Source organism: Wasmannia auropunctata, unplaced genomic scaffold, assembly GCF_000956235.1.
Source record: "Wasmannia auropunctata unplaced genomic scaffold, wasmannia.A_1.0 LD336069.1, whole genome shotgun sequence".
NCBI lineage: Eukaryota > Metazoa > Arthropoda > Insecta > Hymenoptera > Formicidae > Wasmannia > Wasmannia auropunctata.
This window is the reverse complement of record NW_012026821.1, coordinates 2,339,304-2,360,566: the sequence shown is the minus strand read 5'-3', so window position 1 is coordinate 2,360,566 and position 21,263 is coordinate 2,339,304. Positions and strand designations below refer to the sequence as shown.

The following is a 21,263-nucleotide window of genomic DNA, read 5'->3' as shown; positions in this document are numbered from 1 at the left end:
ACAATGGGGTGGAGGGGAACCGAAGTGTGTAACAAAAAGTGCGAACGCGATCCACGCGTGTTTAACGCTCCGCCAATTTTCACCGTAATCATATTAATTAATCGACAGGCGATTGCGTGGACGCTTAACGAGTGACGACACTTACATCCTCTTTGCACCGTAATCTTAGCATTTTCGATTTTATAATGCATTCCAGAAAAATTACGTTAAAGGATATTCTATTTGAAAACTTTATTATATTTATGAATTCCTTCTATATTCGTAATTTTAGCCCTTAAAATATGATTTTAATTACGCGTTGCTTAGCTCTGTCACGCGCGAATTCAAAGTTTAAGAATATCAATAATGATTTTTATTTTGATATACACATTCTTACCTTTCGCTGTCTTATCGTCTCTATGTACGTCTCGTTTTCAGAATCATCTTCAGCGGGCAAGTCTGGTGGTTGCTTTCCCGGGGGGAGCCTGGTCCGAACGGAGGATGGCAGTACGAAGAGGCTGGACGAGGTGCACCTTGGCGAGCGTATCGCCGCTCTGGACTCCCGTGGCGACGTTGTGTACAGCGAGGTGATCGCTTTCTTGGATCGTTCTCCATCCGAGAGGAGACAGTTCGTCCGAGTGACGACCGAGTCCGGTCGGGTGCTCACGTTAACGCCGGCGCATCTGGTGCCGGTGGAGGGTCGGTCGTCGGTGTTTGCCGGCAGCGTGCAACCCGGCGACAGGATCCTCGTGAGCGACATCGACGCGGCGATCGCGACGAACGAGGTGGACAGTCGTATGCGATGGGACAGCGTCGTCGAGACGAAGTTGGTCCTCGAGGAAGGTGTTTACGCCCCGCTTACGATGGAGGGCACCCTCCTCGTAGACGACGTCGTCGCGTCCTGCTACGCCGTCGTCAACAGTCAGTCGGTGGCGCATTACTCCTTCCTGCCGCTGAGGATTTGGCACAGCGTGACATCCTTTTTCTTGCAAAGGCTGGACGACGCGAAACACTTTGTGGCGAGACACAGCAATGCGTCCGGAACGGAGCCGACGGCGGGCGGAGAGCAAGAGGGTGTCCACTGGTACGCTTCGATGCTCTATTCGCTGTCATCCTACGTGTTGCCGTCGAAGATGCTCTACAACTGAGATCATCGATAGGAACAATAAATCTCGTGCTCCGAATAAAGTGCCGAGTGAATCATCAAGTGTTCAGCCCAAATGACACGAATTCTAAAGACTTTTTGAAACTACGAAACTTAGGTGTTTTGATTAATCATCGGGATGTCGAGCCTTGTCTTTCGCCTTGAAACTTTCTTTTTTATAGATCGTCGTCATGGATTCCGGTTACACGCGTATCGTCATCGAAGACAGTTAACGTAATTTAACCGCGGGGATGGAGTCCCCGTTGTGAAAAATGCGTGTATAATTTATAATTCGTAGAACAAAAGTCATCGTAAGCGAAAGGCATAAAGTTGGCCAGTGACCTACCAGTGTTCACCGAATGACGTGTATTATATTAGATCTTTAGGACGATAAAAAAAATAGATGGAAAACAGAGCTTTAGGGAGAATCGGAACTTTTCTCTTCATTTTAAATGTATGTATCCAATATACCGATATACAAATATTTCTTCTCTATTTCTTAGTATTCGCGAATCGTGTGCGTCTCGTCCGATATACTTGTTTCCAAGAGGTCGAAGGAAAATTGCCTTTGCGTCACGGAAAAAGTGTGTAAGATAATTGCCGACTGTTTTGTTATAATGTTATTCTAAACGATCTTTCGGATGTATGTGCGAGCAGCAAGAAAGCGTCTATATTTAAATATTCATTGTTGAACTCAGAATTAATTTAAAGGAATGAAGAGGTATCTTTATTTTAAGTAGAACCTACAACGCGTTCTTTGCGAAATAATAAAACATTGTATATATTTCGCTTTTTTTATTCTTCCCCCTTCTTCTAACGCAATGAGAAGGGAGTTCATACGTGTTTCTCTTTTCTATTCATTCTATTATTGCTTGTATTCCATATATAATTTAATGTTATATATCCAAAAATTATGTAATTATGGGTCTATTCAGTCAAACTGCATTTTCTTTCTTTTGAAATAAAATTAGTGTAGATTTGGACTTTCGAAGAAAATAAAATGGAAGAAACAAAGTGCAAAAAAGTGTGCGACTAAAAAAACAAACATTATCTTATAGATATTTATTGTCACTCTCGGTTGTGGCAATAATTATCAAGTGTACTGCTGTATAATAATGTTAAATCGCGTTGCTCGTCGTGTCATATTTTTAACAATAGTCAATTATAATCAACACGTTAACAAAAGTTAATTAATTATTTTAATAATATAAGGACTATTTTTCATTGAGTAACATAACTTAAATTATCATCAAAATATTATATATTATATATATTATATTATATATTATAATAATTATTATTTCAATTATATTATTTGTATATTGTAGCACACAAACAAATTATAAATTATGTATATATATATATCCCTTCCCAAAAAATTAAATTACATTATTAACGAAAGTAGATCTTCGTGTCTTGTTATTTTTACATAGCTATTGTATTAATTAAATAAGTTAGACAATTTAATTAAATAAAAAAAGACATAATCCACTATATTTTGCAAAAAAGGTATAGAAAAATTAAATCTTCTGTATATTATACTTAAAGAATAATTCTCTCCTTCCCTCTCTCTCTTTCTCTCTCTCTCCTCCTTTTATTTCTGAAATTTACTTTAAAAATTCTAAAAGCAACTTCATTTCTATACTATTAATAGATCAAGAAACAAAATGTAAATAACACAAAAAATATCTTCGATACTTTTTTGTTCTAAAAATTTTGTATTTAATGCCTGAATTTTTTGCGATTCGATTTATTATTTCAGAAATATATCTTATTTTACATAATCGTGAGAAACAATTATTATCTAGCGATCACTCGTAATGGCGGATAATGAGACAATAGCCGGAACAGAGGACGAACTTGAACATGTAAGATTAAGAAATATTGACAGCCGATTAATTCTCTCTTTCTCTCTCTCTCTCTCTCTCTCTCTCTTTGTTTCTTTTTACTTTAATCTCTTTCAATATTTGTAAAAAAATATAAATTTGATATATGACACTTCTAGATTTATTTCAAGGTTATTTTATTGCAGCATCCCGGTGTGATTTTTCCGCATTTGCAAGATCTCGAGAAAAGGTTCTTCGAAATTGTCACCGACGGAAGCGTCACCGAAGCACGATTATTCCTGGAGAAACATCCGGATTTCAATATAAACGCCATCAATTTTCAAGTAAGCTGTACTTATGTAAATTTGTAACTTTCCAATTCTGAAGGAGCATAAAATATTGATATAAAAGAAAATACGGGTGACTCACGAAAATTGAAGAAGTTCATTTACGCGGAATCAAAAGTATATTAACTCATTTCCTAATTTACAGTTAAATATCGATTCATCGGTTCACGAAAATTATGAACAATGGTTGCAAATATTATTTGCAAATGCCATTGGCGATGCTAAATTACACTATAGCGGAATGTGTTTTCCATGGACCATCCATGGTGCTTTTCATAAATCACTAGCCACTATGTTCCGTTCATTTTCTATCTGATTTCGTTGGACTACCCACGAAGCCGCGCGAACGGCGTGCTTCAAACCAAACTCTTAAACAGCTCGTAAAGATTTCCGAATTTACCTTTCTCGTCACCGGCTTTTTGTGATTTAAACGATACCGCCATTCATGTTAGAATTCATCGAAACGACGACACGTCAAAAGAAGAATACGCTTTTCGCATTTTCGGTGTTCAGGTCAACTTTGTCAATCTTTTCTTTAAGACCGCCTAGTGCTAATAATTTAAAATGTTCTACCGTTTTTCGATTTTTACATGTTTTTACTTGTTTACTTGACGCTCAGCAAAAAGAGAATCAAGAAGGATAAATCGAAGTATAGATTTAAAGTGGCATGTTAATATCACTCACTCTAATAGTAATTTATTAAAAAATATTATCTAATGCATAATTTTTCAGAAAAATTTTTAATTTCTATGAAAACTTCGGTAAAAGTTTTTGTATAATTCATAAATATTTATTTATATATCTTAAAGCGAATCTAAATGTTTTAAAGTCTTTGACAAACTCGTGTGGTTTACCGTGTGCAAGAAACGGCGGAACCAATACAGGAAGAAGGGAGACAAAACGAAGAGAATGAAGGCGATGCGAAGTCCAGTTATCTCAGATCTTTACCCTATAGAAGAACACGTACCCCCCGTGGAATGTTTCCTTCATCCATTCGGTCGGCACCGGTAACCACCTCGGTGTGTTCCCCCTTTCTCTCTCTCCTCTCTTCCTCCTCCTCCTCCTCCTCCTCCTGCTCCTCTCTCTCTCTCTCGCTGAGAGGGTTCCAGAAAAGCGACCAAACTCTCGTTTGACTTTGAGACCGAAATGCCGAAGCGGCACGAAGAGAGACGGCACGCGAATGGAAGGAGAGGAAGAGAGAGAAAGGGAGAGAGGGAGGGAGGGAGGGAGAGAGGAAGAGAGACAGAAGAAGGAACTCGATGGAAGAAAGAGGGAAGAACATAGAGAGAGGAGGAAGCCAAATGTTCTCCGTGTATCTCCAGCCATATTTTAGGCCGTCTTTTTACAAGACAATGGTTTCAACCGAGACCTGATAAAAATTATTCAAATAGCTCGCCCCGCTGTAAATTCTGTATGGGAATTCCCTCGAACATCGGAAGCTCTTCCACGATCCACTTGTGTGCCTTATCGCGATCTACGGTACATCAATAAACTTCGCGATGCTCCAATTTGACCCGTTGCTTTCTGGCGGGACTTTTAAGTCCTTTTAAACGTTTTTTTTCTATAAAATAGAAACGTAATATAAAAAATATAAAGTTAAGCCTCTCGTAAAAGGATTATCGCACATTAACCCAAGAAAACACATCTCGATCATATTCTGCCCCGAGTGTTTTCGCTCGCCGTTTATTCTTCACAGAAGAAAATTCGCAAAAACAAATGACAAACAAATATTTAGTCGGGCGTAAAATCTGGCCGAGTCATGGCATTAAAAAGGCGGCAGCTGTCTATTGTCAGGGGACAGCTAACAAGGACTCTTTGCCGAACATATATCACGGACTGTTATTGTCGTTAGGCGTGTGGATGTACACGGATATTCCCAGGGGCCTGTCGAAAAGCCAAAATATCAGTGAATATTGTGACTGGTGTCGGCGACAACAATGGTGCTGACCCATTGTTGGGGCCCGCCTCTGTAAACGCACCGCAGATGGGCGAGAAACGTCGTCGAGCCATTCTTCCTACAAAAAGGGACACGACCGAGAAAAAGAGTGGAGTCGATAGCCTTCTAAAAGTCGATCTCACTGTAGGAAGAGACCGTGGACTCGCGGCGAGAAAGAATTCCGGGAAAGTTCAGAAATTTTTCGGTCATTCAACTATCATGGAGTACCGCTTTCATCTTCGCGCTTTTTCTTATACGTATATCGCTACTTCCGCATCTGATTATCGATAATTATAAATTGCAGGGGCTAATAAGAACTATAGAAATACGGACAGAAAAAAATAGTTTCGTAGATTCGTCTATTGTGTTTCGTATTATTCTTGTTTTTTTCCTAATCTTTTTTCCGAACTTATGAATAAGCGAATTTCCCTCGTCAATTAATTGAATGCGCTTCATTTTCAGGGTGTTAGCGCGCTGCATATTGCAGTTAACGAGAGAAACACGGCGATGGTCGAGTATCTGTTGTCTCATCCAGATATCGATCCCGGCGACACGCATCTGCACGCAATCAAAGATAATCAAGGGAGAATTGCTGTGCTGATATTGAATAAGCTGAATGAATTGACGCCGGGCTTCGAATACGCCGGTGTCACTCACAGCCCTGATTTCCCGGACGATACAACGCCGCTCGCGGTGGCGGCACAATACGGGCGCTTCGAGATGATTGATATGCTCAGATTCCGACGTCACATTCTGCAGAAACCGCATCCGCCTAGTTGCAACTGTGACGAGATTTGCAAGTACGATACCATTGTACATCGGACTGTTTTAAACCAACATTCGCAAATTTAGTTTTCTTCAAGTTACGATAAGTTGAGAACACTCCGCAATTAAATAATTAATTCCATTCATATACATTTACCATTCTTTCTTTTTTACTTTTCGCAGACCGGAAAGAGAAAAAGGTGATATCGTGACTATGGTAAAAATGAGATTGTTTATGTATAAGGCAATATCGAATCCAATATACATTTGCCACACCGAAGAAGATCCGATCTTAGAAGCTTTTAAATTATCGGTCGAGCTTATTAAAGAAGCTTCGTTTGATAAAGAGTTCTATCCTGATTACATGGCATTGTCCGATGTTAGTGAAATCTTATTCCTTAATCAAATTCGATATTAATAATTATCGGTAAAATTGTTCATTTAATTACGTAAGGAGAAACAGACAGAAGATAATAAATTATATCCTATTATTAATATATATATATTTTGATATCTGCAACGTATCAAGATACTATCTGTTACTTATAAAAAGCCAATAATCCTAGTTTTGTGATAAAGGAGGTGTCTCAATTCGCCACAGACTTGATCGGATGCGCTCGTACCGCCGAAGAAGTCGAATGTGTATTAAGACAAATCGCTGGTTTCGGCCGTACCTCGACTTTCGAATATCCCCGACTCTTACTAGCTTTAGATTGCGAGCAAAAAACCTTTGTGGCTCATCCGAATGTACAACAGGTATCGCAACAATGTCATAATTGCATGTGTGAAGTTAGCACCCTAATAATAGAATTCTATAGTTTTGATTAGAATTCCCGCTACATTTTGAAGAGACAAAGAGTTTCCTATATAATTTATAACAAGCCGTTCAGAACTATTTCTTCATTAATTTTGATAGAAAGTTAGCACTCCATTTTTTTAAAATTCAAATTAATAATTGTTATTAAGCAAAACTCTTGTTATAAACTATAGGGAACTCTTCGTCTCTGCAAAATAAAGCGGGAATTCTAATCAGAACTATTGAATTTTAATGTTAAGTGGTGCTAACTTCACACACGCGTGATAATTAATATTTAGATACTAATGAAGTATATAGAAAGCATTACTGTATCAATTTTCAGTTAATTTTCAGGCACAGAATTATTTTATAAAAGTACATTACAAAGGCGGCGACGAAAGTTTTGTCGCAAATTAAAAAATTTTATGAAGAAGTTATATTTGATTTTCTTTCAGCTCGTTGAAAGCAAGTGGATTGGCACGTGGCATGATTGGAAGGTCAGAAGCACGTGGTTGAAGTGCTTGACGGTAATTCCGCGGATCGGCATGCTACCAATCATGGCGTTCGTTATGTTGCTCGCACCGAACTCGAAACAAGCCAAGTTCTATGAAATCCCGGTTAATAAATTTCTCTCCTCCGTGGCGAATTACCTGATATTTCTCACGTTCGTGTTTTTGCAATCGCGTAGCGACAAAACTGAACAGCTTCGCGGACCACCCAATACTGGTGCACGTCTAATTAAGATTAAACTTAGATCTCTCACATATTTTATTATTTTTTTAAGTCAACTTATTTCTTCAGGATACGAATGGGTTCTCGCTATTTACGTGATATCATACGCAGTTGCATTCGTTCGACTCTGCATTGTGGATGGTCTGATTAGATGCTTTAGAACACGTACAAACTGGTAAGATGAGAACACTGATAATTAATATTGAATCTTAAACGTAAAGACTCATGTTGCAAATTTAATTCATGTTGCTAATTAATACATATAATTTACAATGCAGGTATGAGCTTGTTATGCTCGTGCTGTTCATTCTGACATTTCTCTTCTGGATAGTTGCCGCATTGGACGTTAGAATAAATGGTCAACGTGACTTAGAAAGAAAATACTGGCACAAATACGATCCGACTTTGATAGCGGAAGGGATATTTTGTGTCGCGGCAATTATGGCCTTCTTTAAATTGTTGTTTATCTGTCAGTTAGATTATGATCTAGGACCTTTGCAACTTTCTTTAGTTAAAATGATCAGAGACGTTGGCCATTTTGTCGCGATATTCGGTATCATTGTTATGGCATTCGCAGTTGGTAAGATATATAGCACGTGTATTAAGCTGTGTAAAAAATCTCTTTGAATCAATCAAATAACTACATGTGTTTTTTTCTCTTTAGCAAAATATATGTAATTTTAACATAAAATTATCCCAGAGCTTCTTAGATTAAAAGAATTAGTATCTGCAAATCTACGAACAAAATCAGCTTAAAAGAGTTCAAAAAAGCTTTTTGCACAATATTTTTTTTAATAGTCCAACGTTTTTTATGCACTTATGAGACGTATTTCTTCAGGATTGTGCCATCTCTATCAGTATTATAACGGAATGGTGCAGACTGATGACGAATCAAAACTGAAGACGGAGCAAGAAAGTTCCTTCGTCGATTTCAAGTCCACTCTAAAGACTCTCTTCTGGGCTGTTTTCTGCATGAGTCCCGTAGAAAGCGCCGATGTGATCATCGAAAATCTTCCAGGTGAAAGGGAGTCAGAGACAATAATCAATCATCATAACTTCACCGAATTTATCGGCTATCTTGCTTTTGCCAGTAAGTACACTTATCACTTCATCAATACTGACAAATCCATAAAAATACATTTTATCAAGATAAACTTTTTAATAACTTGCCTCTTGTTCGTCAGGCTTCCAATTTATTTCCGTGGTAATCGTTTTGAATATGCTAATTGCGTGTATGGCGAATACTTTCACCAAAGTGACTGATAACGTCAATGTGGAGTGGATCTTTGGTCGCACTGAAGTTAGTGAATACTCATACAAGTAAATACGTTCATTTTTCATATTTTCAAAACAAAGAGTGTTTTTTTTTTCGAACTGTGTGCTCAAAGTAAAATATCCGATAAATGAGAGAGGCGTGTGAAGTTCAGAGTAAAATAAATTGCGAATCATTTACAAATGTCAAAGGTATACGACCCATCGCTCCACTTTTTCAGGCTTACGTCGATTTCATGCTCACAACAACGCTCCCACCTCCATTCTGCATTTTCTCGATTTTCACGGGATTGCGACCAGTGATTGAGTACATAAAAATATTGATTAAACCGCCACCTGGCAAACGGGCACGATGGGATTTTATAAATTGTTGCTACATAGTCAGTATAATCAACCAAATCCCAATGCTGATTTAACGCTAATGCTAAATCAAACAATCAATTATTAAATCGCAAAGCAGAAACATTTCGCATTGAATAATATTTTGTTCCTCTTTATAATTTAATTTGTTTAATTCGTATTTTAAAATATTTATTTAGAAGCGTCATTGTGCTGTCACGATTTATAATCAATAAATAAAAGCAGAGACGTTCGCTTCGATTTATTTAACCCGTATTCCGTTGTAGGAGGATCTAGAAGAAAAAAAGGACAATCGATTCGCAGAAGTCATGACGCAACTGGTGCAACGTTATCTTCGTCAACACGAAAAGAAAGTGGAAGAAACGGACGTGCAAAAGCTGAGAAACGAACTGATAGAATTCAGCAATATTCTGAAGGAGGCTCTTAGTCCATCTTAAAAGATATTTTATTGATATTTCATCTCAAAGAGACATTTCTATTTACGTCTTCATATTAATTTCGTAATTCTTTGCACAGTATGTATCAGAAAGCGTGACAAAACTTAAATATCCGTAACAAAGATTAATAGTTTTTAATTTATATAGAAAATAAGAAATATTCTTTATCAGCATAAATAGAGGTACTTTACTTTCATAATTTAATTTATGGATTAATGAACAAATTATAATAAATAAATTGTAACACACAAGCGAAAAGATATCACTTCTTAAATAGAGCCGTTTGATGTTCGAAAAATACTCTTCGAAAAAAATTGCATATTTCTTCAAAAAAAGGAAAGGACAGCTTACGTATGTATAAGGGAGAATATGCATGATGGATTTTGCACATGTGATCGGAAGGCGTCGACAGTTTTCGCCATTATGCAAAAGCAATTTCCCATAGTGAGCGACTGTTAATCTAATTTGCATGCAACTTCCACTAGAGATTGGCAGAGAATGTCGGAAGGGGTGGATTGACATATTCGGCAATCAGGGGAAGGAGGTCGCGCGTGGGTTCGAAATGACAAATCGAAGCAACATACATTTCAAGACTGACGAAGTTATCCCCGGGGAATTTATCTCCCTCCCTTTGTATATAATCTTCTAATGAATTATTCGCCGCCAATCCGCTGGTAACCCCCGTTAATAATTCGCGAGAGATAATGCGCGTGTGGCAACGCAATTTACGTTTCATGCGTCAGGCGCAACTAACGAAGCGTATTATATTGCATGTTTGGCCGCCGTTAATAGACATGATTGTGCAACAATTTGTGCAACTTGTTTCCGTTATATAATCTCGTAATATTACGTAATCTTGTATATCTCGCAGGTTTCTTTCTGTTTCATATCTTTTTGTACCTCCTACTTCTAAAATACCCTTCCGTAATCCAGCAGAATCTTCCGAGAACAGAGTTTATACGCTGTATAAATTTTCTTCTATCCTTCAACGTGAAGAGCTCACTCCTAAGGTTTAAGAGAACGTTTCAGCTCTGCATATAGCTAACAATTTTCTAGTACAATCTGCATATCGGGAACCGTTCTGTCCTCAGAGACACGTAGTCCAAAAATTCTAATCTCACTCTAGAATCACTTAACTGAGGATTATGCCCAAGGGAAACGTAATTTGTCGAGGAGAAATAGCGGGATGCTGCCGAAAATTGTGATGAGAGGCAAGCCAAGCAAGTAACAAATGATATTCGGCGAAAGGAAATCTCATTAAGCTGAAGCATGAAAAAAGCTTCTATTCGCTCTCGCGAAATATAGCGAGCAACAGCGTTCGCGTAAAAAATCAACTGAAAAAAGTTTTCGGCAATTTCAAATATAGTGCCGATTAATCGAAAGCTTCGACAGCAGAGGACATTTCGCGCGATAACGAACATTGATTATCTCGTCCATTTCGCGTCAATACAATCAGAGTATTTCAAGGATACGGCTAAAATACGAAGTACATAACTTATTGCTGTCACATATTTTGAGAAAAAAATTATTCATTTATTAAGAATAAACTACTTATTTATATCAAATAAAATTATAATTTTCAAATAAAAATTATAAAATTATTTTAATTTTGTTAATTATCTCCGGAAAACAATTTGTACATTCCTTTACATAATCAGCTCATCAATATAAATTATCATTTTATTAAAAGAATTATAATTAAATCTGTATGCATTAATCTAATAAAAATAATAAATAAAAAAATAGAATAAAATTCTCAATAAGTTAATGCATATAAAAGATTAATAAATGCCAAAGAAATTTGAGAGACAAACAAAAGTTAAGGCAAACAATATATTAAAATATCCTTGAAACATCGATCTATAATGAAGAGACAATAATTGTGCGAAAATATAATTGATATATCTATATATAACGCATTTTAAAGATGAAAAAAGAAATTATTCATACATCGAGGAGAGTTATTTATCAAGGATTGTTATACAGCCCGAAGGGATGAGCGGAACGAGAAGGGATGCGAGTGGGAGGAGAGCAGCAGGAGTTCGTGAGGATGCGCATTACAATGGACTGTTCGTTGTCACAGTTTGCACGCGACACTCGCGCTGTAAACAACGTTTATAATAGAAACTTCTCTGCGTCTAGTATTAACGCATTGAAGTTTTCTCGTTACATTAAAAGCGTCGTTTTTTTTAGTTTGTATGTACACGCGTCAATCCGTCACGTGAAACGCGAAACACGATGGATCGTGAGCTTGAGGAGGGAATTTATTGATTTGACTGTGATTGACGGAAGTCAAGTGACTATAGAAAAAAATTCTGCATGATTCGAAGAATAATTATTGAAATGGTACGCGAAACTCGAAGCTTTTTCTCTGATCGGTCTACCGGTATATCGTGAACCCGATCTTGATGTCTGAACGAAGATTATCAAACGTCTAGCTGTAGATTCCTAAAACGTCGTTGTGTTGAAATAAAACAGAGCGGACTGCTGATATGTGTAGGGATCAGCGCGACGGGAGGACGCTTTGAAAATGTCGAAGAACGGAAGTTCCAATGGCATTCGATCTGCCGAGTCTAAGGTGAATGGGAGCGAGGCGAATGCTTGATGATGCGCACGAAAATCGGACACTCTGCGTCCACGAACCGTGCTAAAGGGGGATGAAGAAAAACGGAGAGCTCTTCGATGTAATAGTGTAGGTGAGGGGAAAATCGTTCGATCGGTGATCGTTTAATTTTATACATACTATAATATATATATATATATATATATATATATATACATGCACATATATTATATATGTGTATACTATTTGTGGCTACATATTATACTATAATCGCTAATCTACTTAGATAAAAATTATGCTAAGAACCGTTTATGCTTATCTCTCATGCTCCGTTTTACTCGAAGCACATTAAAAGCAACCTTCCCATTAGTTATATTCTCCGATATATATTAAGCGAAGCTATTATGGGGCGTAATATCGCGTCCGACGCAACAATTTTTCCTGTTATCAATCTTCGTGATAGATAACTCGGATTAAATGGAGTAACGGTACAAATATCTGCAGTCACGAAAATAAAATGAAAAAACGGAAGGGAAAATGAAAATTTAAAAATATTTATTATAGTAGATGTATCCCTACAATTTATCGTACATTTATCGGGTGCTTACTTTTAGTGTATCATAAATTCATAACATATAGGGTTGTTTTGAAACAATACTGATAATGTTTGAGAACTAATAGGGGATGACAAATTATTAACATTTTCCAAATTTAATATCTATGAGAAACATACTGACGACAAAAAGAAACGTAAAGTAAAAATAACATCAATTATAATGTACAATTTTGAAAAAATTATAAAATGAATATTCATTTAAGTAGGACTTATACAAAGGGAAATCTTTCTACAGATTTCATTTATTTCCTTTATTCCGCTTTATATACATATTAACTTTTCTTACATTTCTTGTACATGTACATGCATTAATATAATATTGTTTTTTATATGTATTTTGCATATACATACGTTTCTGTTATATGCAAAAGCTTCTTATAGTGTGTAAAGTATTATTTTTAATCAATATGAAATCAGTGGTTCTCTCTATAAATTATTATTATCGAAGGAACAGAGCTTCTCAACTCCAAAAGCAAGGCGTGCCACTTGAGGTTGCTTTTACTGCCTTTGGAAGGATCCGATATTTACGAGTAGATTCAGCGGTTTTGCGAGGGAGGATTCGTGTAAGGGAATGATGAGTCGGAAGTCCTCGTAAATGTGATGTCCTCCACAAAGAGGATTTCGCGTGTCACGATGTAATATGAAGGCTGTATTTTTTTCTTATATATTCTCTCTTACTTTACGTGAAATGTAATATTTCATGTGAAACACAATTTTCTGAAGACTGGTGATATTAGTGTATGTCGCTCTGTCTCTATCATCCGGCCTCATTTTCGAACGTCTTCGTGCTACATTAAGAAACGTCTGGTCTTGTGATTTATAAATTTATTTCGCGCAGAGCTCGCGTAGCGGGGAATGTTCATCTTTACACGACAACATCCCTTTATAAAGCTCCGACCTCATATACCAGCGTCCGACATTTCCATCATAAAATTCCCAGGTGATGAGGCTGAAGATATACTTTGATAAACATTTAATATTAATATTAAAAAAAACGCGATCTCTTATATCGCGGTGTCCGCCACGTTTATTCGGAAACTCGTGGCTCCTGATGTATTGTATATATTATGTACGATGTTCAAGAGATCCTCGCGTTCTCTCTCGTCCGCAATAAAATGTATTTCTTTCTTTGAAGTGCCTTACGTGCTTCTCTTGTTAGATGTAGATCCGGTCTGTTTCATTATTTTCATCTCGATGGTATCGCAAAGAAAATATATCCGGACGAAGTAAAACTCGAATAGATATGCAGATAATTGCTCGATCGAGCGGAAGTATCATACGTATCGAAAAAAGAAAGAGATAAAAAAAAGAAAGAAATGTGATCACGTCGAATGTGAAAAGAGGTAAAGTCTGCAGCGATGGTCTACGACAGCGTGGAATTACTTTCTCCCTTCTTGCTCGATTTTCGCCGCCAGCCATCCAATCTCTCGGTCATGTTCGCTTCCGCGACGACGTCTTTCCGCGGAAAGACGTAAAAAGTTCTTCGCGTTCGATCCAATTGACAGTATTCGATATACGAAGTTCAAATTATTCATACAATCTATTTTTAATAAGTAATTATTCTTTGATACATTACAAAAATTCGAAGCTTTTGATGAACAAATGCATTACCTACACGGAGAGAATTTTTCGTGATATTTTATCGCAAAATTCATTACCAATTTTACAATGCATGGTGATAAGTTTGGGACACCTTTGCGACCTATCAAATATTGTTGGTAACGAATTTTTGAAATATACGAAATTATATATGAAGCACAAAATTATTAAATTATTATGTAGCATTGTAAAATGTTCTAAGGCAAAATTTTTCAAATCAAAACAAAATTTTCTTACATACATAGTAATATATAATCATAAAATTTGTCTTTATATTACTATTTAATGTTATTTAATGTATATATTTAATATATATATATTATCTTAAAAAAGAATGCTTACTCTAGTAAAATTCAAACCCAAAATCATCTTCTACTTTACTTGCTACACCATTCTCTCTATTCAAATATGACAATATATATTATACATATATTTGTAATACAAACAGTACGCCAAATAATTTATCATGCTGCATGGAAAAATTATCATGAGCGATTAAGTTAAATTTTAAATATCATGCTGCATTGTAAAATTTATATAAGATATTATATGTTTATCGTTATTTGACGTTTATTCCATTTAAAATGATTAAATTACTTTACAGTTTAATAAAATTATCATATGTATTTTATAATTTATTGTTATTTTATTTTACTTACGTAATACGGATAAAGTATAAATCGAATAATACTATTACTCGTATTTTATACTTTACTTCTAAAATATAAAATAAATCAGATAAAGTCATAAAATTCTTCAAGATACAATGATGTCCCACGACTTTCAAGATAAATTTTATAAGAAAATTCTTTCCGTGTATTGATTTGACAAGAAGAGCCTTAATCATGTGAATACCAATAAAATATTAATCTGCATAGTCATTAATAAACAAAATCGATAAATAAATATTATAGAAAATAACAGACTAATGATAAATAATTAATTAAGTTTAGTAAGTTTTAATCAATTTTTACGCAGTAATTATGTATGAAAAATTCATCGTTTTCCGACATTAAAGGCTACCTTTCGGATAGCACAAAAATTCCAATATTACAAACTTCCAGTATTACAGATTACGAAGAAAGTGAATATTTTTTTACGGCGTTTAATCGGTCAGATCTGCAAAAAAATTAAAATGCATTAAACAAATTTCTGTTACAGCATTCAACGATTCTAAATTTGCGAAGTGAGATGGACGACACGGTTACCACCTTTCTCGTTATTGTTCTCGTGATCGGCAGCTTGATGATGTTGACCGTGCTGCTGGCCTGCTACACTTGCATTTTCCGAGATTTATATTGCCGTTCGGAAAGCAGATCCAAGAGGCGACATCGGGCGAGCATCCAACGAGAGTTCGATAATGCGAATAAAGCCGCGATACCACTGAACGAATTTACACAAGGGGAAAGTATGCCCACAGAATCCGAAAAAATTTAAACGGAAAGAGCAAAAATGAAAATTAAACGTGAAAAATATTTAAATCACGCTCTTTGCAACAATAGTTACAATTATAAAAATAAAGTGCGGAGTAAAATATGATGAACGGAACTGACACAACTAACGATTATTGAAAAGTATATGTATACTTTCGACAAACATTATATTTTTAAAAGAGATTATTCGTTGCAATGTAGGAAACAGGAGGAGAGAGATTGAGAAACAATATACACACGAAAGTTCGATCGTGAGTACACTCGTTCATTGTAAATATATGTTATAAATCTGTTATATACATAATCAGATATACATACATATATACATTATATGCTATTTGTTTATCGCAAAATGTATGCAATAAAAGATCTGGTAAAAATATTCGACACCAGTGATAATAATCCTACATATAGCGTCTAACAGATGTATATAAAATAAACGTCTATTCATATTTCCCATATGCATTATACCTGTAATGCATGTAATGCACATGTTTTCTGGTAACTTATTACATATTAAATATCTAAAGATCTCAACTCGTAGAAGATATTCTTTCAGAATTATCTTCCCAACCACAACACAAGAGGCTAATTCTTCACAAACTGGAGAATATCCATGTTAGAGATAATTCACGCAAAACTTAAAAAAAAATATATATATATAAATAGGTAATATTTTTAATAGTAATTTTTTCCCAAAAATAATAAACCATTAAATATTGCATTAATGAAAGCTCAGTGAAAAAGTCACCAATATTTCTCATTTACTTAATCCGAATAGGTAATATTTTTAATAGTAATTTTTTCCCAAAAATAATAAACCATTAAATATTGCATTAATGAAAGCTCAGTGAAAAAGTCACCAATATTTCTCATTTACTTAATCCGAACTTATTTTAATTTTATCGGATTATTGAAAATCTGCTACATCAATCAAATAAAAAAAAAAAAAAAAAGATGTATGCTTCTTGTTTTATAAACCTGATTTTATATATCTAGATGTTATATATCTAGACGTTATATATTACGTCATATATTTTCTTTATAGGTATAAGGATCTAACAAATTCTTCTGAGGGACATTGTGCGACGGGTACCTGTCTCGAAAATGCACTTGACTAGCTGATTTGATTGTTTGCGACTGTGAGCTGTTGTAGCACCGAGACTACTACTTGGCGTAGAGTCTAAGACATTAATAATTAGATCAGCTTTCACATTTCAAAGAAAATGAAATTTATAAAATACAGTTATTTACCTGAGGTTTACAATGCTCCTCCAGCCAACTGAACACGCAACCAGATAATTCCGTAAAGTTCGCTACAGAAATATTAAACGTTTCGAAAAGACGATTCATTATTGCCTGGAACTGCAACAGAATACAAACACCATACATGAGTGAATTACACTCGCGATTATGGTAATTTTAAAAGGAAAAAAGAAAAAGTGTTTCATTACCACTTGAAATTTCATCTCGTCCGAGATACGCATCTCCGCGTGCCCCGGTTGCGTCTGATGCGCTTTGACAATCTGCTCGTAATTCGCCTGCATAATGCGCAACGCGACGACTTCCTTTCTCAGCGCATTACGCTCGTCCTCCTGCTTCTTCTTCTGTTGCAGTAGAAATTGTATGTAATCGATGGATTTCTGAAGCACCGTAGCCTTGGAAATCTTATAGCCCGAGGAATCCTGATACTGACAGGTCGGTACCAAATCCTGAAGAGAGTCGTAACCCTTTTTGATGGCGTCCCGCCTCTTCTGCTCGGCCTGCGTGTGAGCCTCTCTCCTGCGCTCCTTGTAGCTTATGGTGGAATTTTTGTTATCGCTGTCCTCGTCTTCTGAACATCATATACACATACATCAGTTATCCATTAGTGTGAACAAGAATCTGATAGAAAACAGGCACTTACCTGTATTATGAGCGGAAGAAGATGGCGTGTTAACTGATCCTGTGCTGCTACAACGGGAGAAGGTGTACTTCTCTGTAGGACTGGACGGCTCCAGTTTCATGTCACTGTCCGAGTTTATATTACCGCTGTTGGCACGCATCGTCGAACTAGCTGCTTTCAAAAAATAACAATACACACATATACATTTGAGTACATAATTACACGATTTATACAATATAGTTTTAATTAGATATATTTTTTGTATATTAAAGATAAAAGATGGAAAAAATTATAGAATTATGGAATTAGAGATGTTGGAAATAATAATTCTACAGTTGTTGCATTTTAAAAATAAAGATGTGTCAAGAAAATCCAAATAGACAGGATTAAATGAAACGTACTACACTGTACATAAAAAAAACTAAGCATTTGCAAATATATTGATGTAATATGCTTCTATTCGTACAGCTCTTCTACATAATGTTAAAAAAATATTTTTTAAAATTTTATAAATACTTTAGAAATTATCTTAAAGTTTGCATTGCTATATTTTACTTTTCTGAGCTAAAGCAAGAATCAGCTACATTACTTACGTTCTAACTGTCAAACTGTTCAATTGTCTAAACCGTCTAATCAATATCAGACTTATCAGTATTTAATACGTGATAGTTATATATCTATAGATAACAAGGTAGAGGTAGTAAATAGATGTAACAAATGTAGGGATCACATAGGCAGATTTCTTTAAATTCAACAATGCACCCTTACGAAGATTAAAGCTTCTTTCCTTGCATCTCGCTTAGAATTTTTTCTTTTTTCTCAAATACTTTGTATATACCTACCATTTCATTTTATGTCCGCTTATCTTTTTTTTTTTATATATTACATATCCTTCCCATCTCAAAAATGTTTACATTTTTGCAATTAAAAATTTTCTTTCATTACTTCGTGATTTACACTTCTGAAATACGTACTTGTCTCATTTTGAAATCAGAGTAAAATTAAAATAGCGCTTACACAAAATGAAATGGGCTGAACTCCAAGCACAACAACGCGAGCGTCAGCGGACGCGCAGCATGTAAACACGAAGCTGCCAAAACAATCACGTGGTCGGTCGCGCGGACTTGAGGGGAGACGTCTCTCCCACTCCGTCATCTAGGAACAATGGCTGCATTCGGAACTATTATGCAATCGAAAATAAATATCAGGACGCGTTCGAGGAACACGACGATTGAATCTGAACGCGTCGCGTTCAGCGGATGAAATGAACGATCGAATGATCGATCGGAGTTTCCCGGTCGGAATTGAAGTTTTTCACCCTCTAAATTCCGAACGCAGTCGTTGTTCCCCCGAGTGTAGGAAGTGCAGGAACGGCGCGAGTAACCAAAAACAAGCGTGCCAGATCGCACGATCGCAGGGCAACAGAAAAGGAAAGTTTTCTTTCCTTCTTTCCATCTCAACTCACAGTTGTCATATCCATCCTTGTGCAACGGATCCGCCATGGTCGGTCCTCTGCACGACTCTTAACTCACGTTGAAGGGGCGAGGAGTCAAAACGCGCACATGAAATGTGGTTATGATCGGAGGATGATCATACAGGTGGATCTCGATTCGAGATTTGGTCTCGGATTTAAATGCGTAAGAGGAAAAATTTCGGTGGGTCAAGGCACATCGGCTCGGCACCAGAAATTCCCGGGCCGCACTCGATCACGACACCGCGAACGGCGCGAACGATTTCGACGTGTTCGTCCCGCGACAAAACTTTTGCGTGGTCTCTACCATCTTTCGACGGAAATGGAAACACTAGTGGCTTATGGACTGACCCTAGTTCCTTTCGGTCGCGCGCGTTGCACCTCCCGCGCTCAAGATGGAACGAGCGCGAAAGAGAAAAGTAGCGCAAGAGGAAGGAAAAGAATTAAAAAAAAAATATATATATATAGCTCAAAAGAATACCGACGTCTGTTCACCTTAGTTGCATCTCCCTCACTTTTTTTTTCTCCCTACAGAGTTGAAATAAACTCGTTTTACGTTAAAAACATAAAATATTTTCGACTAAAAATTATGTCCTCCAATTACAATTTCTTAATTTTTTGATTATTGTTTAATGTATTAACTATATAAAGTATATTTTTATATAAAGGCTTTTAACTTATTTTATAATGATTAATAAGACCTGATAGCCTGATTATACCATTAAAAATATTAACACAATATGATAGAATTAATAACATCAGTAAAAACGATTAATAATCGCAATTGATAACATTGGATTGTGCAAAAATATTTTTATCAAACTTATAGGCTTGTAGTAATGAAAGAAAATTAAAATGAATTAAGCAAAAAAATTTTTCAATTTTTAAAGGACTGCAATACGATATAAATAAAAAATATAATTTGAAAAATGTTCGTCACGTGTATCTACCACGTGGATCTACAAACTTCCCTTTTCGTCGCGTTTGTGAATGACAAATTCGATAAAGTCACAATTATTGATACATGTACATATATGTAATGTCCAATGTAGTAAAATAATTAAGATAAAAATTAACTTTTAACTTTTTTCCAAGTAGTACGCACATGATAGACTAAAGTTAGAACGTTAGATATGTTAAATTATGTTTATTATAAGGTGTATCTAATATATATATTTACAATCGCTTTAATACACGTAAAACCATTTAAGATAATATATCCGTTCTTCCTCGGCGTTACAGCGCACCTCGCCGTAAACGCTGGCAAATTGTGTTCCTACATCGTCGCTTTTTTTTTGTCTCCGTGAAGTGTACACGAATTTGGGTATCATCATGGGTATTTGTCTATTGTGTACCTGAGGCAAGGACCGTCGCTTGCATTAATACGCTTGCAGAGATAGCAAGGCTTCGGGGTGAAGCAAGTAATTCCAAGAGAAAGAGAGATATCCCTTTCCTTCCTCCCTTTCGTTTCCCTTCCCTCCCCCCCCTCCCCGCGCGCGCACAGCACTTCTCTACCGTCTAGAAAAATTATTCTACTCCTAATTCGCATATTCACTGTTATACTCGATCGTACGTCTAACTTAGATCCATAATATGCGTAGTACACGGTTCTACATTTGTATCGTTCGGGGACGGATTATGTCGGAAAGCCGAGAAAGAGAGGAGCGTGAACTGTTTAGGACGGCGCTGTGTAGAAGACGCCGTTGAAGGTGTTAACATTATATATAATATATCGTATATTATATATAACATGTGTATATGTGAGGTATGTTTAGGCTGAATTGCACCGAGACGGTCCGAGTCGCCCAACTCTGGTTAGCGATTCACTGTCCTTTTTTTCTTACCTATACATTATTAAAAATATCCATTATTAAAAAAGATATTCGAGTTAATCAAAATTAATATTGAACAATTACACTGGAGAATTATTACTAGACATTACGCTAATGCCGCCTTTTCAATTTAACTTTTGATTCGCATCGACTATCCGGATTGATAACTCGGCGTTTCTATTTGCGCTAAAAACAGGAATGCAAATAGAGAATGAGTTGTCGATTCTTTTTTACGCTGGATTACAGATATTAATTAATAACGAACTTGGT

General features: G+C 36.0%; 4 protein-coding genes across 7 annotated transcripts in view; 3 read left to right on the top strand and 1 right to left on the bottom strand.

The window, feature by feature from the left end:
- Positions 1-1,127, top strand: part of LOC105450135 (sonic hedgehog protein A) — a 37,783-nt gene extending 36,656 nt beyond the window's left edge. The window contains exon 3 of the mRNA XM_011689838.1: positions 418-1,127. Coding sequence (XP_011688140.1) covers positions 418-1,127 — 710 coding nt within the window. The remainder of the gene's footprint in view (positions 1-417) is intronic.
- LOC105450138 (max-like protein X) lies at positions 1,039-19,581 on the bottom strand. Of its 3 annotated transcripts, none has more exons than XM_011689843.1 (5): positions 19,156-19,581; positions 17,712-17,864; positions 17,260-17,639; positions 17,060-17,170; positions 1,039-1,123 (listed from the first exon to the last, which is right to left on the bottom strand). In XM_011689843.1, the coding sequence occupies exons 1-5, from the start codon at positions 19,190-19,192 to the stop codon at positions 1,118-1,120; spliced, it is 687 nt and encodes a 228-aa protein (XP_011688145.1). In that variant the 5' UTR covers positions 19,193-19,581; the 3' UTR covers positions 1,039-1,117. The 3 variants fall into 3 exon arrangements, with proteins under 3 accessions (XP_011688145.1, XP_011688143.1, XP_011688144.1); XM_011689841.1 differs by lacking the exon at positions 1,039-1,123 and adding an exon at positions 16,050-16,988 and having other exon boundaries at positions 19,156-19,576; XM_011689842.1 differs by lacking the exon at positions 1,039-1,123 and adding an exon at positions 16,050-16,988 and having other exon boundaries at positions 17,712-17,861; positions 19,156-19,575.
- On the top strand, positions 2,784-9,716 carry LOC105450136 (short transient receptor potential channel 5-like). 2 transcript variants are annotated; one of them, XR_974432.1, is made up of 12 exons: positions 2,784-2,991; positions 3,156-3,293; positions 5,695-6,032; positions 6,181-6,376; positions 6,577-6,753; positions 7,249-7,519; positions 7,595-7,700; positions 7,804-8,105; positions 8,364-8,615; positions 8,710-8,845; positions 9,019-9,177; positions 9,424-9,516. XR_974432.1 is itself a non-coding variant. In XM_011689839.1 (12 exons), the coding sequence occupies exons 1-12, from the start codon at positions 2,944-2,946 to the stop codon at positions 9,592-9,594; spliced, it is 2,274 nt and encodes a 757-aa protein (XP_011688141.1). In that variant the 5' UTR covers positions 2,785-2,943; the 3' UTR covers positions 9,595-9,716. The 2 variants fall into 2 exon arrangements, 1 of the variants encoding a protein (XP_011688141.1); XM_011689839.1 differs by having other exon boundaries at positions 2,785-2,991; positions 8,710-8,825; positions 9,424-9,716.
- On the top strand, positions 15,294-16,459 carry LOC105450137. The gene has a single exon (XM_011689840.1). The coding sequence runs from the start codon at positions 15,564-15,566 to the stop codon at positions 15,807-15,809; it is 246 nt and encodes an 81-aa protein (XP_011688142.1). The 5' UTR covers positions 15,294-15,563; the 3' UTR covers positions 15,810-16,459.
- Positions 19,582-21,263: the final 1,682 nt, after the last annotated feature.

Coding starts and splice junctions, on each gene's coding strand:
- LOC105450136 (XM_011689839.1), top strand. CDS start 2,944: ATGGCGGATAATGAGACAATAGCCGGAACAGAGGACGAACTTGAACAT. Junction 6,754..7,248: donor CTCATCCGAATGTACAACAG/GTATCGCAACAA, acceptor ATTTTCTTTCAG/CTCGTTGAAAGCAAGTGGAT. Junction 8,826..9,018: donor GGATCTTTGGTCGCACTGAA/GTTAGTGAATAC, acceptor CCACTTTTTCAG/GCTTACGTCGATTTCATGCT.
- LOC105450137 (XM_011689840.1), top strand. CDS start 15,564: ATGGACGACACGGTTACCACCTTTCTCGTTATTGTTCTCGTGATCGGC.
- LOC105450138 (XM_011689841.1), bottom strand. CDS start 19,192: ATGGCGGATCCGTTGCACAAGGATGGATATGACAACT. Junction 17,640..17,711: donor TTCTTCCGCTCATAATACAG/GTAAGTGCCTGT, acceptor TATGATGTTCAG/AAGACGAGGACAGCGATAAC. Junction 16,989..17,059: donor AGGAGCATTGTAAACCTCAG/GTAAATAACTGT, acceptor TTAATGTCTTAG/ACTCTACGCCAAGTAGTAGT.